The 16,983-nt window shown below is 42.3% G+C and overlaps 1 protein-coding gene across 2 annotated transcripts in view; it reads left to right on the forward strand.

The window, feature by feature from the left end:
* The window catches only part of STK3 (serine/threonine kinase 3), a 248,862-nt gene that overhangs the window by 30,346 nt on the left and 201,533 nt on the right, over positions 1-16,983 (forward strand). For both annotated transcript variants that reach the window (XM_084749308.1, XM_084749307.1), the window contains exon 4: positions 5,413-5,527. In XM_084749308.1, the coding sequence (XP_084605434.1) occupies positions 5,413-5,527 (115 nt within the window). The remainder of the gene's footprint in view (positions 1-5,412; positions 5,528-16,983) is intronic.

A 16,983-nucleotide genomic window follows, 5' to 3' on the forward strand; every position in this document is an offset into this window, starting at 1 on the left:
ATGGGATGGTAGACAGCGTTCTGCCGTGCCTCGCATATAATTGTTTCTATAAATCTGTTCATCGGCAGCAATTACAAAGCATTTCCTGTTGGACACGTGCTATGTCAGGAACTAAGAGCACTAAGAAGTCTAAGATTTCACTTTCCTTCTTGAGGGTCTGTGGTCTAGGTGGGACGACAAGAACATGACAGAGAGCTCTAAGTTAGTGTAGTTAGCGGCTGCCTGGTGGGCACTGGGAGTAGCATGGGATCAGAAGGCGCCTGTCTCAGCCAAGGGCGGTGGGAGGCTGGGAACGCTGGGAACGAGCTTGTTAAGAATTACTGTGTAGAGAGGTGGGAACACCTCACCTGACAGTGGGTAGAACCACTGCAGTGGGAAATATGAGGCAGAGATGGACAGGAGATCAGGTTGGATAGATAAGTGTAGCTGATAAGGAGAGGTTCTGTATGCAGTGTTAAGCAGCCTGGTCTTTATTCTATGAGGGTTGCAGAGGGCATAAATAGCAGTGTGTTTTTCTGCAGTGAATAGCAAAGGGGATACAGTTCTCTTTTGCTAAAAGGCTTGAAGTAGGAACTATGCAGCATTAACATAGTGGTATCTGTATTTCAGGCTTTTGTTGTTTCAGATATTATGTTCCCACTGCAGTGTCCTCTTCAGCCTCTCCTGCAAGTCCCAACTCCCACCTCCCTCTCCCCAGATCCACTCCTCCTCCACTTCACTTCAGCAAAGAGCAGGCCTCCCGGGGGATCAGCCGAACATGGCATAACAAGATTCAGCAAGACTAGGCACCTCCTCTCATATTAAGGCTGGATGAGGCAGCCCAGTAGGAGGAAAAGGGGCACAAAAGCAGGCAAAAGAGTCAGAAACAGACCCTGCTCCCACTGTTAGGAGTCCCACAGAGACCAAGCTACACATCATAACACACGTGCATAGGACCTAGGTCAGGCCCACTCAGGCTCTCAGATTGTCAGTTCAGTCTCTGTGAGCCCCTATAGGCCAGCTTATAAGATCCGGTGGGTTATCTTGTGGTGTCCTTGACCCTTCTGGCTGCTGCAGTCCTTCCTCCCGCTTTCACAGGATTCCCCAAGCTTAGCCTAATGTTTGGTCTTGCATCTGCTCCCAGCAGTTGCTGGGTGAAGCCTCTCTGATGATGATGATGCTAGGCTCCTGTCTTTGTGTATAGTGTGGCATCATTAGGAATCATTTCGTTCACTTTTTTTTGTTTTCCTCCTGGCCATGCTTGATTCTATCCAAGGTCTCTGGGCTGCCCAGCCTCTGGCCCCTGGTAAGGCTTCTTTTTCTGATCACTGTGTCATTTATTTCATGGCTATAGAAGGCATGGTGGTTTGAATGAGAAACGTCCTCCGTGGCTTATTTGTGTAGAATCTGCAGGAGGCAGAACCTTGCTGGAGGAAGTGCCAGCAGGCTTTGAGGGTTACTGCATTTCCCAGCTTCCTGTTCTCTCCTAGCTTCCTGTGCATGGGTGAGCATGTGATCAGCTAGCTTCCTGCTGTCATGCCTTCTCTGCTTTGATGGACTCACTCCAGAGCAGCTCAGGGTGACTGGGCTTTCCTAGGAGCAGAGACAAGAGCAAAACTCAGTGAATTCTATGTCTAGATAACGTGAGTGTTTGCGGGCTGCAGCTGACATGGATTTGTTCTCTCCCTGTACTCTAGAGAAGGAACCTTTTTGTATAAACAAAGAGAAATGTTATGAAGCAGGAACAGCACTATTCACTAACTTAGTCATTCCCCTTGTGTGTTTTTAGTGCCTGTTCATAAGTGTTCCACTCCTGCGCTGCTCACAAGAGATAGAATGACAACCCCCAGGGATGTAGGGACTCTTGGTGGAACAGGAGGCACCTGGGTTAGCCAGGCTGTTACAATAAAGTCTGCTAAGAGGTGAGGTGTGGTAAATAAAGGGACTTAGCAGGACTCCCCAGGGAGGTCACACCCACAGGAAAGGATGTTTGGGCCAGGCATTGGTTGGTTGGATCTTTGATAATAGTATACATCTATTTTAATGACTTTTCTGGTAGCTCTCTTAGGATCCCTATCTGTCATAAGATCTGCCAATCCTTAGCATGACTGACTATTTATTATATATGGCAAGATTATGACAGTATGTTTGTGCTTCCCAGTGGACATAATCTTTTCATTCAGTATTATGGCTGGCCGCAGATTTACCATGAAACCCAGATTGATCTGAATTCCTAAGCCACCCCTGCCTTAATCTCCTTAGTGCTGAGATTACAGGTATGCATCATCTTGGCCAATGAAGATGCTCTTGGTTTTCCTGTTACTAAACCCTTACCTCAATTCTGAATGGTAATTTTAGTATTCAGAGAGCTTTCTGAAGGGGATGTAGTTTACCTTCTGAAGGGGTGTCTTTGTTAGGGTTACTCTTGTTGTGATGAAACACCATGACCAAAGCACCTTGGGGACAAAAGGGTTTATTTGGCTTACATTTCCAGAGCACTGTACATCATCAAAGGAAGTCAGGAGAGGAGCTCAAGCAGGGCAGGAACATGGAGGCAGGAGCTGATGCAGAGGCCATGGAGGGTGCTGCTTACTGGCCCACTCCTCATGGCTCACTCAGCTTGCTTTCTTATAGACTCCAGGGCCACAGGCGGTGGCATAACTCACAATAGGCTAAGGCCTCATTGATCACTAATTAAGAAAATGCTCTACAGCCTGGTCTTCTGGATGTATTTTCCCAATTGAGTTTCTCTCCTCTTAAATGACATTAAACTAGCCAGCACAGGTAGCCAGCTCTGGATTTATGTTAGGATTCCCTAGCTGTGGTGATTTGTGAAGGCTATTGAGTCATAAGCTGTAAGGTGCATCTGAGACATGGGGGGACTGGGAGGTTTGCACACGAGCGCTCATCTAGAGGAAGTGTAGGTAAAGGAAGCGCTGTCTGTGCTCCCCATGCCTGAGGCCCGGAGTCTCTGCGCTACCTTTAGTTTTTAAATGCTTCACGTAAATATCCAGAAACTCCTTAACAGTGCTTTCTTTAACCCAGCATCCAGCAAAATTAAATGTATAAGAAATGTAAGGTAGGAGGTGGAGAATAGTGAGAGACACAGATACAGAGGCAGACTTTGTGAAAGATGTGTATTTGATATCGAACAGTTAAGACCTTCCTTCCTCCTCCACCCCTTTTTTGCCTAAGACAAGAGAGCAGTATGGTCAGCCTATTTTAAATTTGTTTTTAAAAAGGAAACTGTGTCAGTTGGTCATCTTTGTGGAACATTGATTATAGTGGGGGAGGAACCTGGGGAAGCCAGTCAGCAGGAACTGAGGAACAGTAGGCAAGACAGGACTTCAGCCCAGGAGCTGCCTGTGCTACTTCAGCCCCTGTGCACCATCCAGTCAGTCTGCCTTGAAGACTTGGTACAATCTAAGGCTTTACTGCAAAGTCTTCTCTCACAGTCTTGTTGCCTCTTTACGATATCTTAAGAAAATATATCTATGTCTGTGAATGAAAAATTTAATAAGATGAGAAGGACATGAGTATGCCTAAAGTATGGAAAAGATTTTTATTATAGATGTAGGGGAGAGAGCAGGTAGAGAGAAGAATCTACGTTGAATATGCTGGCAGACTGAACTGAACCAGGAAAGGAGAGCTGGGGAGGGAGAGTAAGAGAGGAGCCCTTGACCAAGAGAGCAGCTCAGCCAAAATGGCTGAGTTCCAGGGCTCAGGTGAGGAAGGGAAGCTCAGTCCCGGGAGGGGGAGCTGTAAGAAGGGGGCGGGGTGAGGAGTGCTGGGAGGGGGAGCTGTAAGAAGGGGGCGGGGTGAGGAGTGCTGGGAGGGGCCACAGGTACAGTCTGGGTGTGGGGTGCAGAGGTCAGATGTTGGCTCACAGGTTGCATCCTGGGAACTGAACTTGGGTCCTCTGCAGTAGCAGTACATGTTCCAACCACCTAGCTGTGTCTTCTGCACTCCTAATGCCTTCCTGTGTTCTTTTGGTCTTACATTTACAAATTACATTAGTGCACTTGGATGTATTTTCCACATGTACATGTGGAGGCCAGGGGAGAAAGAGTTGGGTCTGTGTCGTGTAGGGCCTGTAGATGGAGTGCAGCCCGTCAGGCATGGAGGTAAAAGCCTTTACCTGCTGAGCCATCTACTGGCCTATAATACCTTTATTTTTCGTATCTGATTCTTGTGTTTTATTTATTTGACATTGATACTTAGTAAACTAGCCACCCTTTGATAGAACCCATTACTAGATGATTCCTATGAACAAGTTTTCCTCTAAACAAGCATGGTCTTTTCTAGTTGTCTTTCTTACTCATGCATGTTTATTTTTAAACCATCTTCTCTCACTTTACCACCCATGGGTTGGAGTAATTAAAATGCCTTTTAGATTGATTCATGGGTGGTTTGCTTGCATGACCGTTTATGCACTATATTAATGCCTGGTGCCTTTGGTGCCAGAAGAGAGTGTTAGACCCCATAGAACTGAAGTCACAGGTAGTTGAAAGCCACCATGTGGGTGCTGGGAATTGAACTGGAAGAGCATCCAGTTCTCTTAACCAATGAGCCATTACTCCAGCCTCTGGAGTAATTTTTAAATAATTTTACTCAGATTAAAGCCTTTCTACTAATTCTCTCTGATTGCCCCACCATGATCAAGTCCTCTTCTGAGTTTGATTTACATGTACATATGTTGTATGCAACATAGTTTACGTTGCCTTGTAATTTAATCCTGTTGTGTTGTCTGGTGATTATGGATACTTTGCCTCTTGAATTGGGGAACATATTTTATATACCAGTCGATGTGGTGTATTTTTAATAATCAGTAATGGTAGCATGTATGTAGTTCACTGTTTGATTTTAAGTTTTCCTGAAAACAACTTCACTTTAAACCTAGCTCATTCATCTCTGGAAGATTTAAACCGTCAGGTAAGAAATACTCTAAATGATAAATTGATTATATGCTGCATGTGTAAATCATTCTTTTCTCAATAACCTACAAAGGCCAACATGAAAGAAAAGTTATCCCATTGGCTTCATTGAAATATACATTATTTTGAAGTTGAGCATTAATATTGAATGAAAAATTTCTTAGAACAGTTATATTTAAAATATTTTTATTAAAGGAAAATACTTCCATTTGTTTCTAATATTAAGTAGTAAATGCCTTGCCAAAATAAAACATTATTTTTGTTGGGAATCATTGAAAACGGTTGGGCCTCCTCTGGCTTTTAAACTTTGTTAAATTTTTATCCTTGAAATAAAACCCTAATTATGCACAGTTGCTGAGCTCTAGCTACAAACAATTCAATGTAAATAGAAGTTTACTCATTAAATTGATTTATTGGAACATATGAAATGTTGAGAGTATTTTGGGATTAAGAAAGACTTTTCTTTGCAGATGGACTAAATGTAACTCTTTCCCTTCAGTCCCTATGTTGTGAAGTACTACGGCAGCTACTTCAAGAATACAGACCTCTGGATTGTGATGGAGTACTGTGGAGCCGGGTCCGTTTCAGACATAATTAGATTACGGAACAAGACAGTACGTATTTAAATTGTTTGTTAATCTCATTTAAAAGGTGCACTCTAGAATCTGACCAGTTGTATTTTGTTACAAAGAAAATGCTAGTGTGGAAAAGGAGAGTAGGAGGTTGAGAGTAGGCACGCACCCTTCCAGGGCAGACCGAGCTCCGCAGGGCAGTTTGCTGGGGCGACTTGTCCAGCACTGCGAGCACCGTGGTCCTCTTGTCCTTTGAGAGTCTGCATTTGCGTAGTAATCTAAGTTCAGGAAATGATGGCTGGAATTTTAGTTAAACTTCATAACATTCATGACATTTCCTCATCTTAATTTTTTTTGTATTTACAATCTATAGTTGGCAAATAATTGAGGTAACATTTCTGAATTTTTAAAAGTAATTAAATATTTTTTGTTTCTCAAATGCCCACCAGGTGTGTGAAAATGGAAGTGCTAGATCAGACAAGCGCACAGGCATGCACGCACTCACGTAGTGTGTGAAGTGGTTTAGCAAAGTGTACTACTTAATAAAAGCTCTCATGGCTGTGTTGCAGCCCAGGTAGAAGAGCTGTTTATCAGCCATCGAACGCCCAAGGTCCTTTTCTTGTGAATGGCTAAGAAGCGTTATCGGTGAGATGGTCTGTCAGTCTGCAGAGCAGTGACTCAGCATCTGTGTGATGTACAGAGCAGTGACTCAGCATCTGTGTGATGTACAGAGCAGTGACTCAGCATCTGTGTGATGTACAGAGCAGTGACTCAGCATCTGTGTGATGTACAGAGCAGTGACTCAGCATCTGTGTGATGTACAGAGCAGTGACTCAGCATCTGTGTGATGTACTGCCTGCTCTCAGACATGTTGGGTTGAAATACGTTCAGGAAAAGCACATAACTACTTGAATCAGTTTTTGGTTCACCAGAGTCATTTTAAAGTTTGGTGAAATACTTGGACACTTATTCTAATTTTTTTCTGTGGAGAAAATAAAGTAAGTAGGATTTCTTTAGAAGGGAATGAAACAGAAGTTGAAATAATTTCTGTTTTGACAAAGGATTAAATCATCTGTGACATTTTAATTAGTAGATTGGAGTTTCTATTGTTCTTAACTACCATTTATGTAAATCAGATGACTGGTAAGTGGCAGAACCATTGAAAACAATTGCAATCCAGTGAGAAAAGTGTTATAAAATTGTTTCAAGCTAATCTCACCCCCTCTGGTATTTAAAATGATCAAATAAGAGATGGAGTAGAAATGTGAAACTAGAAAATTTAAATGTTTATTTTTATGGTTTTAAAGTATTAATGTTAACCATTATGAGCACGGAGTAGGTAGCTGATAATTATAGACTGTGACGGTCTCTACAGTTCCTTGTAGATGACATGGATGCCACTGCAGGCCTGAGGACTTGGCATCCTCATTTAGCTCTGGGGCGATCTGCCCATTGATTCATAGCCTCCATGAGAAGCCACCACCCACTCATGTGCATGGTGCGATTCCTGCCTTAGGAACACCCCAGCTACTGCTTCTGCAGAGCAGCTTAGTTAATACACATGGAAAAAAGACTGCTTGGTACAAGACAGGGCAGTGCTGTGGGGATTGTCTGCCTGTGGCCTCCTGGGCAGCTTGTGTAAGTTCTCAAGAGCATTAGTAGACCTGTTTCTTGATTAATTTTCTAAAAGGACTAACATTGTTTTGAGAATTATCAATGTAAGGATATGGTTTTCTTTTTAAGTTATTGGGAATTGAACCTAAGCTCCGCCCCCCACCCTTCCACACACCAGAATCACTCTAGTAGTTGTTTCCATGGTCATAAAACAGTGTTTTCCCAAGAATATGGCGACTTTAGGGTTTATGTGCTGTGTTGCCTTTTTTTTTTGGGACAGGCTTTCTCTGGGCAGCCTCGGCTGTCCTGGAGCTCTGTAGAGCAGGCTGGCTTCTGACTCAGAGATCCATCTCCCTCTGCCCCTGCATTCTGGGGTTAAAGGTGTGTGCCGCTATGCCTGGCTGCTGTGTTGCTTTTTGTTTATGCTTTGATATTTAATTCTGTGATGTATGTATGTATATATATATATATATATTTTTAAATTTCTTTTCCCATGTAGTTTTGCTTTAATTGCCTTTGATTTCTCTACACACTTCCTAGTTGCATGGAGAACATCGTTTGTTTGGTTTTTTTTCTTCTTTATTAATTTATTCTTGTTACATCTCAATGGTTACCCCATCCCTTGTATCCTGCCATTCTTCCCTCCCTCCCATTTTCCCCTTATTCCCCTCCCCTATGACTGTTCCTGAGGGGGATTCCCTCCCCCTGTATATGCTCATAGGGTATCAAGTCTCTTCTTGGTAACCTGCTGTCCTTCCTCTGAGTGCCACCAGGTCTCCCCCTCCAGGGGACATGGTCAAAGGTGAGGCACCAGAGTATGTGAGAAAGTCATATCCCACTCTCCACTCTACTGTGGAGAATGTTCTGTCCATTGTCTAGATCTGGGTAGGGGTTTAAGGTTTACCGCCTGTATTGTCCTTGGCTGGTGCCTTAGGTTGAGCGGGACATCGTTTGTTTTTTTAACTCTAGGATGGTGATAAATAAAGTCTTTGTTTTTGAGGGTTTTTAAAGACGTGTTTTACTTTAAAAATATGAATTGCTTTCATTTTTCTATGATACTGGTAATCAGATACAGTGACTCATGTATATATGTAAGTTCTCTGCCACTGAAGTGCATCCAAAGCCTTCACTTTGTTTTTGTAAATCTCAGTTGGCAGTTTCTTTAGCATTAGAAGATGCCAACTGCCTGACTGCCTAACTCCTTTCGCTCTTCTATTAAGTTTTGCTATTGCTTCTTTGAAAATAATCTATTATTTTTAAGATTTAGCCTTTGGCACTCAGAAGCTGGTATAGGCTCGTAACATTTTAAAAGGTATTTATGTCTTGTTTTGGGATACCTATTTCTAGATACTAATGTTTATCCTTTCTTCTGATATACCTAGTATAGGTTTTTTTGTGTTTTATTTTTATTTTTTTTATTTATTTTTAATTTCTGATTTTGGTGATGCTGGAGCTGCTTATTCTCTCATCTTGCTTCTACAACTTGATATTTGTAGTCCGTGTTGGAAACCTTTCAGCTTTTAATACATACACAGTGCGTGGTGCATTCTTGCTCTGCCTTCCTAGGACTCTCGTTGTACACATTGTGCTCTAGCTCTTTCCTTTTCCTCCTTCCTCCCCTCCTCCCCCTCCCCTCCCCTTCCCACCTTTTCCCTCCCCTCTTCTCCTTTCCCCTCCCCTCCCCTCCCCTCCCCCATTCTCTCCAGCACCCTCTGTTTCAGTCTGTTGAGTCGGTTTCTGTGATCATCCCTTTTACTTGATTTTTATTTTTGTGGTTATGGTCTGTGCCTGGTTATCTTTGAAGCAGTGTCTCTAATTCTAGTGAGACAGAGTTAGGCTATTTGGATTCTTGAACTCTGTGAGTTCAAGGATAGCCTTGTCTAGATACCAAATTGCAGGCCAGCCAAGGCTATGTCGGAAGATCCTTTCTTAAAAAGAAAAAAAAGAAATGCAGCTGAAGGATGCAGCTCTATGGCAGGCTATGTGACCAGCATGCATGAAGCCATAGGCTTAATCCTTGTAATAGTTACAGCAACAGAAATAAAAATAAAAACAGTAGAGAGAATTTGTGTTTCTGAACATTGATGTCTTCTTTCAAAGGCTTTTTGCTTTATTCTGTGGGGTGGTGCTTCTGGACCACGTTAATGCAGTGTGGGTCAGAGATAGCCCATTTAAATCTGGGTTAGCCTGCCTTTATATCTGGGCTGTAGGGCTAAGTAACTTCTGTGTAGGGTTGGATTTCTCATCTTGGTCTTCATCATTCAAAGCTTGTTCTTTTTCTTGGCCTCTTGGGCTTTATTCCCCAGTTTATAGGTATCTTTTAAGAAAAGCTGCCCTTGTTCAGCTTAAGTCTGTGGGTTTCTTTCCTCATCTCTTGGCTCTGAAACAAGGTGCTGCTTCTGTAGTTGATGCTGTCAACCTTCTAGATGGGGCAGTTCTTTTAGCAGTGGATTGCCTAGCACACTGTTAGCACAGCAGAGCCCTTTCCTACTGGCTCTTCGGGGTTTGCTGTAACAGCCACTAGCCTACCTGGTGTTCATTTTGTGTGTGATTAGGGAAGGGGCTTGTTTGTTGTGACACAGTTACTTCTTCCTTTCCGCCTGGTTCAGGAGCCTATGCTGGCAACACTAAGTGCACATGGCTCTGCACTCGGTCTCTGTCTAGTTATGCTATAGTTATACTGGACGATTCTTGCACTAAAGCAAACTTCTAAATCTATGGCGTTCTAGATACCTTATTCTCTTTTTTAGCTTATAAGTCAATTTGGGTCAGATATCCTTATGGTCAGTCCTCAGAAGCATAACTTCTGTGCTCATGTCTTTATACACCCTTCTAGATCCTCTTGAAATATGCTAATTTGCTCTCGGGCCTTTGTCATATCCCTCTTCCTAGTATCATGAGTGTTGCCTTTTTTCTGCTTCTATTTTTTAGTTGGTTATTGGTGAAATATATTAAGACTCTTTTTGCATATAAACATTATTTATGATTGCACACCCAGTCCACTTTGCATTTGGTTCACCTCTGAGCCTGTATCTTGATTTTTACCAATTATTTATTTACTTTCTACAAGATACTCTTTTTAAATTGAACTAATAAAGTCCTATTTGATTCTTTGTATAGGTCCTTGCTTAATGCATGAGTCCTTCCTTTTGAATTAAAAAAGATTTATGTTTTTATTACATATTTTTAAATTTTCATTATGCGTTATACATATGTGCATGTGCATACACACATGTATATACACATATGCATAAGTGCTTGATTATATGTATATGTGTACCATGTGTATGCCTGAAGAGGCAGAGGGCGTTGTCAGATACCTTGGGATTAGAGTTACAGAGGTTGTGCGCTGCAGAATGGGTACTGAGACTTGGGCCTGGGTCCTCTGCAAGTGCGCTTAACTGTTGAGCCATCTCTTTGGCCTCTTTTTCTTACTCTTTTTTAATAATTTTAGAAGTTTAATTTTGACCCACGAAGTCTATACCTTGTATTTTGGGTCTGCTGTGAGTGTGGATTTCATAGATAACTGGCTTATTCAATTGGCTTTCTCATGCAAGTTCATTTGACAATGCCCTTGAGATGGCTTTTCCTGTGTTTATACTCATAAAAATGAATTTATGTGTAGCATGTATATATAAAACTTCATCACCACTTTAACCTTTATAAATCTGAAAACTAATGCATGGTCATTGAATTTCTTTTTACAGTTATCTTAGAATTGTGAATAAAACCAGTAAAATGTATGCTAAGAAGCAGCTCATATTGGAGTTTAGGTAGACTCACAGATGAATGTTCTTACACGGTTTGCTGTATTCTGATTTGAGACCTGGTTTATATGTACTATATACAACAGCCATCTTAGTAGTAACCTTATTTAGAGGAACAGGCAGGTGAATTCCTCTACTTCTTCTCATTGACTCTCTTCATGTCTGTCAAGTGTCGCTATAAAGAAGAAATGTGTGTGTGTGTGTGTGTGTGTGTGTGTGTATGCGGGTGTGTGTGTGTGTGTGTGTGTATGCGGGCATGTGTGTGTGTGTGTGTGTGTAGCAATAATAATTATAGAAGAAGAGGTCATAAGTTTGAGGATTTGATAGGGAGTGAGGGAGAAACACAGGAGGCGTTGGAGAGGAGAGTGCTTGGGGTGGAAACGGTAGAAATACAGCACTTATGAATGAAGTTCTCAAAACAATACCTTTCGTTTTAAAAGAAGAAAACAAAACTAAGTGATTGTTTAGCAAGTTGACAGTAGAGCTTGTGGGTTTTTTGTTGTTGTTGTTGCTGTTGCTTGTTTGTATAGCAGTGATGTGTTTTGTGACATTGTGCTTATTTTTTAAATTATTCATTTAAAAGTTTTATCAAGTATTTCTTTAAAAATTTAAAACTAAAAGCACAATAAAAAACAAACCTGATTTAAGTTACTTGCCTTCTTTGTAAAAACATTATTTATTTATTTTTTATGTACGTTGATGTTTTGTCTGCATGCATGTCTGTGTGAGTGTCAGATTGTGGAATTACAGCCGTGTGGGTGCTGGGAATTGAACCCAGGTCCTCTGGAAAAAGTCAGTGCTCTTAACTGCTGAGCCATCTCTCCAGCCCATTACATGTCTTCTAAAAGAACATTTAAGTTCATGTTTATCTAGGCCATAGCATAAGCACTATTTGTATTTTGCCTTCCTCCTATTTGTTTACTATTTACCACTGTTGTATCATACACTGTGGACTCTGGTTTTTTTAAGTCAAGCAGGTTGTTAGGATGAAGATTGAAGTCATATTTCAGCCATTTTGTTTCTTCTGTTACCTTGTCTTCTCAGCCTCTCAATGTTCTTCTCAATTTCCTGGAGTGGTAATTTTGTATAATTTTCATCAATAAATACCAGGCTCTGGCTTGCGCCCCCTCTTCCCCTCCCTCCGTCCATCCCTCTGTCTCTCCTCCCCCCTCCTCCCCCCTCTTCCCCTCTCTTCGTCATCCCTCTGTCTCTCCTCCCCCCTCCTCCCCCCTCTTCCCCTCCCTCCGTCCATCCCTCTGTCCCTCCCCCCTCCTCCCCCCTCTTCCCCTCCCTCCGTCCATCCCTCTGTCCCTCCCCCCTCCTCCCCCCTCTTCCCCTCTCTTCGTCATCCCTCTGTCTCTCCTCCCCCCTCCTCCCCCCTCTTCCCCTCCCTCCGTCCATCCCTCTGTCTCTCCTCCCCCCTCCTCCCCCCTCTTCCCCTCCCTCCGTCCATCCCTCTGTCCCTCCCCCCTCCTCCCCCCTCTTCCCCTCCCTCCGTCCATCCCTCTGTCCCTCCCCCCTCCTCCCCCCTCTTCCCCTCCCTCCGTCCATCCCTCTGTCTCTCCTCCCCCCTCCTCCCCCCTCTTCCCCTCCCTCCGTCCATCCCTCTGTCTCTCCTCCCCCCTCCTCCCCCCTCTTCCCCTCCCTCCGTCCATCCCTCTGTCTCTCCTCCCCCCTCCTCCCCCCTCTTTCCCTCCTTCTCCCTTCCTCCCCTCCTATTCTTATAGTTCTACCATGCAGGAAGCAGAGGCAGGAGAATTCTGAGTTTGAGATCAGGCCGAGCTGCGTAGGAAGACTGATAACAACCAATCAAACAAACAACAGTAAAAATGTCTTATTTGAAATTAACTCTTTATTCCCTAGGCAATCTGTGTCTATATAGTTATGTATTGATTAAGTGGATTAAATCTCCTGGCACAGTGGTTCTCAACCTTCTTAATGCTGCCATCTTTTAATACAGTTCTGCATATTGTGGTGGCCCCAGCCGTAACATTATTTTTGTTGCTACTTCATAACTGTAGTTTTGCTGTTGTTATGAATCATAATGTAAATATCCGATAAGCAGGATCTCTGATTTTCAGCCATTGTGAAAGGGTATGTGCCCCCACAGGGTCTCAGCCCACAGGTTGGGAGCCTCATTGCTGAGAACACGTTTTCCAGTGTACTTGTTCCTGAAGGTGCACAGTGAGTGGGAACTGCAAGCACACTTTAGTTTGCCTCGTTTGACAGTAGGCCAGTCACGTGTGTCTAGTGCACAGTTCCAAGCCACGTGTGTCATGTGCTGCTCCTTTGAGCCGTCTGCTGCCTTGCTGCTGTTGTTGGCCCTTTTGGTCATCTGCAGGACATGTTTGACAGTTTGCTTCACGTTTCTTTTTAAGAAGTCAAGAGTCATCTGATTGTCAGCATAGATATTAACTAGGGTCTTCAAAGCGTGACTTGCACTTTTTCTTTGTCAAACATTCAGGGACACGTGAAAGCATAGTTTTAACATAGTGCTCTTGGAAATATTCTAAGTTCCTAGAAGAGCTAGCCATTCTTTAATAGAGTTGCTCATTGAATTGACAGGCTCAATTGGTTGCACAACCTGTGAATATAAAATAACTATCCAGGCAGGAAAGATGGCTCAGAGGTTAAGAGCACTGGCTGTTTTTCCAAAGGTCCTGAGTTTAATTCCCAACAACCACATGGTGGCTCACAACCATCTATAATGAGATCTGGTGCCCTCTTCTGGCCTGCAGGTGTACATGCAGTCAGCACTGTGTACACAATAAACAAAGAAACAAATAAGTAAACAAACAAAAACTCTACCCATCTTTTTGGTGTTATAAGGATAAGTTGTAATTTGCGTGGCTATTACATTTTGGTGTTAATAATACAAATTATTGAGTAGATATGGCTATATATCAAAGAAAGTCCACAAAAATGGCTTACTGATAACATTGGTATATGTGAAATACCAGATGTGTTGTATTGCCTCTATGACTGTTATGAAAGTTATGTAATGTTTTTGTATCTGACTCTTTGCTCATATTAAAAAACGCCTAGCATGATAGCTTTAATCTAGACCTACCTCCTTTAGCTCATGAAAAGGAGCAGTGTTACATTGTTCTAAGTGACTATTAAGAGTAATTCAGCATATTTATGGAATTGATATTAGAAAGTTCCGTTTGAATGAATTTAAAAATAACCAGTTATATTAAGTGCATTTAGCATCTCTAAATATTTATACATCTTAAACATTATATATTACTGTGAAATTGAAGCTTTTTAAAGATAAGTTTTAGTTTGGGTTAGAAGATTTTAAAATGATCCATATGTAATAAATTATGAAGCTATGCATTTACACTTGGAAGAAAGTTTGTCTCTTAGGGGCTCATCCTGTACTTGGAAACATTCTAAGAAGCTGACCAAGGCTGTTCTCTCTTCCTGAGGCTCATTTTTGTTTTGGCAACTTGTTTGCATTCAGCCGTGTGTGTGTATGTGTGTCTATGTGTGTGTGTGTGTGTGTGTGTGTGTGTGTGTGTGTGTGTGTATGTCTGTGTGTGTCTGTGTGTGATAAGTCCAGTTATTCAGCATGATGAATTTAATTTTTAATTTTTTTTTTTATCAACTAGACTGATGATCTGGGGAAAATAACAACTGAAAAGAACTTCAGCTTTCTCATCTGTTAAGTTCTGAATAACATTTTATAGTATTTTGGACGCTTTATCTGTAGCTTCTGAACAGTGCTTAGCAAGTAGGATGCTCAGTAAAGACCTAGAGACTGAAGGCTCAGGCGAGAAAGGGTAGAAAATACTTAGGCGAGGAAGGAGGGCATGACGTTGTTCCCCTCTGAAGGCCAGTGTGACCCCCAGCTCACCAGGGTGGATGGCCGCAGCGCCTGGCCTAGATGGGCTTTCTCTTCCTAATCAGCTCCTTAGGGTCACTGCCACGCTTGATGGGTCTGTGTCAGGATTGTGCTCTTGCACGTTGGTTTTTGCTGGAGACTTTCCTGCTTGTCTTCTCACGGTGACCAAAGTAGCATGTGCCATCTTTGAGGTTTTATAGTGTCTTCCGTTTGCTCCTCACTGTGTCTGTTTCTCAAACGTGTGGGTGTTTCCTTGAGGAGTCTTTCTTGGCGCTTCCTGATTCTTGTTCTAATGTGGACTCGTTGCCTTTTAGGTCTGCTGTACAGCTGCAACCTTGGGCTTTCTTTCCACTGGATTCTTGGGTTAGTGCCACTGTTTTCTTACCTATTTCCTGCTTCCCCCTTGCCTTTTGTTCTAAGCAAACTGTCTTCTTTTAGACATAAGGTCCACAGTTTGAGTGTTTGCATATCTGAAACTATCTTTAATATTGCTTGGTAGTTAGCCTATGCAGAGTTTTAAATAAAAAGTAATCTTCTCTTAAAATTGTGGAAATTTGTTCAGTTACCTTCTAGAATCTGGTATTGGTAATATGATATAGTGCTTGTCAGTGTCTTATGTGTAGGTCTCACTGCCTCTGGAAAATTGGGGCTTTTAAAAAATCCTTATGTTTCTGATACGTCACAAGGGACAAAGTATATAAGAAGAAGACTGGGCTTAATTAAATTATTTTAGTGCTTATGCTCAGGGTACAGTATATTCTTTAAGCATAAACATGGTGATGCAAAAACATGTGTGCAAACTGATTTTGAATTGCTGTGAGGATTTTTTAAAAGTCTTTTTTGTTTGTTTCCTGAATCGTCTAGTTTCCTCCCTTTCTGTGTCCGTCCGTCTGTCCCCTTGCCTTTTGTCTTCTCATCCCTTCCTCGCACAGCTTTGCTCCTCTCCACTCCTGCATCCCTTCCACTCCCCTTGGCTCCCAGCTACTCTGTCTTCATTTTTTCCATGCTCAATTTATGGAGTTTCAGGGAAGTGACAAGGTTGTTTTTGTCCCAGAGTCAGTGTTACTCTGTCCCCACCCACAGGCACATGCACATGCTATATGCTTGCTCCACCTACATTTGTGCTTTTCAACTCAGTAGTTTAAGCAAATGCCATTAAAAATCAAATTTTTGTTTTATGTATAATAGTGTTTGCCTACATGTATGTGTGTATCCCACGTGAGTGCCTGTGGGGGCCGGAAGAGGGAGTTAGTCCTCTTGGAACTGGAGTTAAAATGCTTGTTAGCTGCCATGTGGGGGTCAGGAACTGAACTCTGGTCCTCTGGAAGAGCAACAGCTACAAGTCCTTGGAAGAGTAATCTGTTAATCTCTTACAGTTGAACACTGACACGTGCATCTTAGGACCCTTTTAGCAGTTCTTTTTCTCACCCTTTGAGAAATCTCACTAGAGTTACACAGATGACATCTGTACAGAAATGTTGTTGAGGCAGAAACTGCGAAGCAGATTTGCATGCTGAAGAGCCTCGGACTGGAGATTCTTTGGGGTCTTCAGTCTCCACAGCTTACTGGTCCTCTAGTTGAAATGTGTCAAAGTGTCCAGAACCCAGTTGTACAGATGATACTTCCTAGGTAAATTTTGTGTCTTAAAACACAGGCAGCATTCAGTTTGTTCTGTTAGAGAGTGTTTTAGAATCTTTTTCAGGATGAACTGTTTCCATGATGATAGTTTGGGTTGGGGAAATGGGGCTAGTGGGGAGGGAATTCTAAGCTGAAGAGTCTAGAAATTAAAGTAATGTGTTTTTTCCCCCTGGAGGCTTATCATAGCTTTGTTATTTTGTAAAGGAAATAATTGGAAAGCCCAGTTTTCTTTGATCACCGTATCTTTACACTAAGAGGATGTGTCCTGATAGTCCTGCAGGGTACAGTTTGTCAGGGCTACAGCAGAGGTCCGTGCCAGTTCCAGGCTTACCATAAGACTTTTGGTAGATATTGTAAAAACAGTACTCACACAGTTCTTGTTATGTGTTTGGCACTTTTCTAAATGTTTTACATTATGTTGTAGCGTTTAATTGTCATAAGAATCACCAACTGTGAGATCAGAGCTGGTGCTGATCTTTTTTCCAGAAGAAAAATGGAGTCAAAGAGAACTGAAAATAGGTTTGGGGGACAGGAAATACCAGTCTTGTAAACTGAGCTGTAGTTGTCAAAAACATAGAATCTGGACCAGAATCCCTAGGTTGAAATCATGCCTATGCTGTGTACCTACTATG

This window comes from Acomys minous, assembly GCF_964271855.1.
Source record: "Acomys minous genome assembly, chromosome: 12".
In the NCBI taxonomy this organism is placed as follows: Eukaryota; Metazoa; Chordata; class Mammalia; order Rodentia; family Muridae; genus Acomys; species Acomys minous.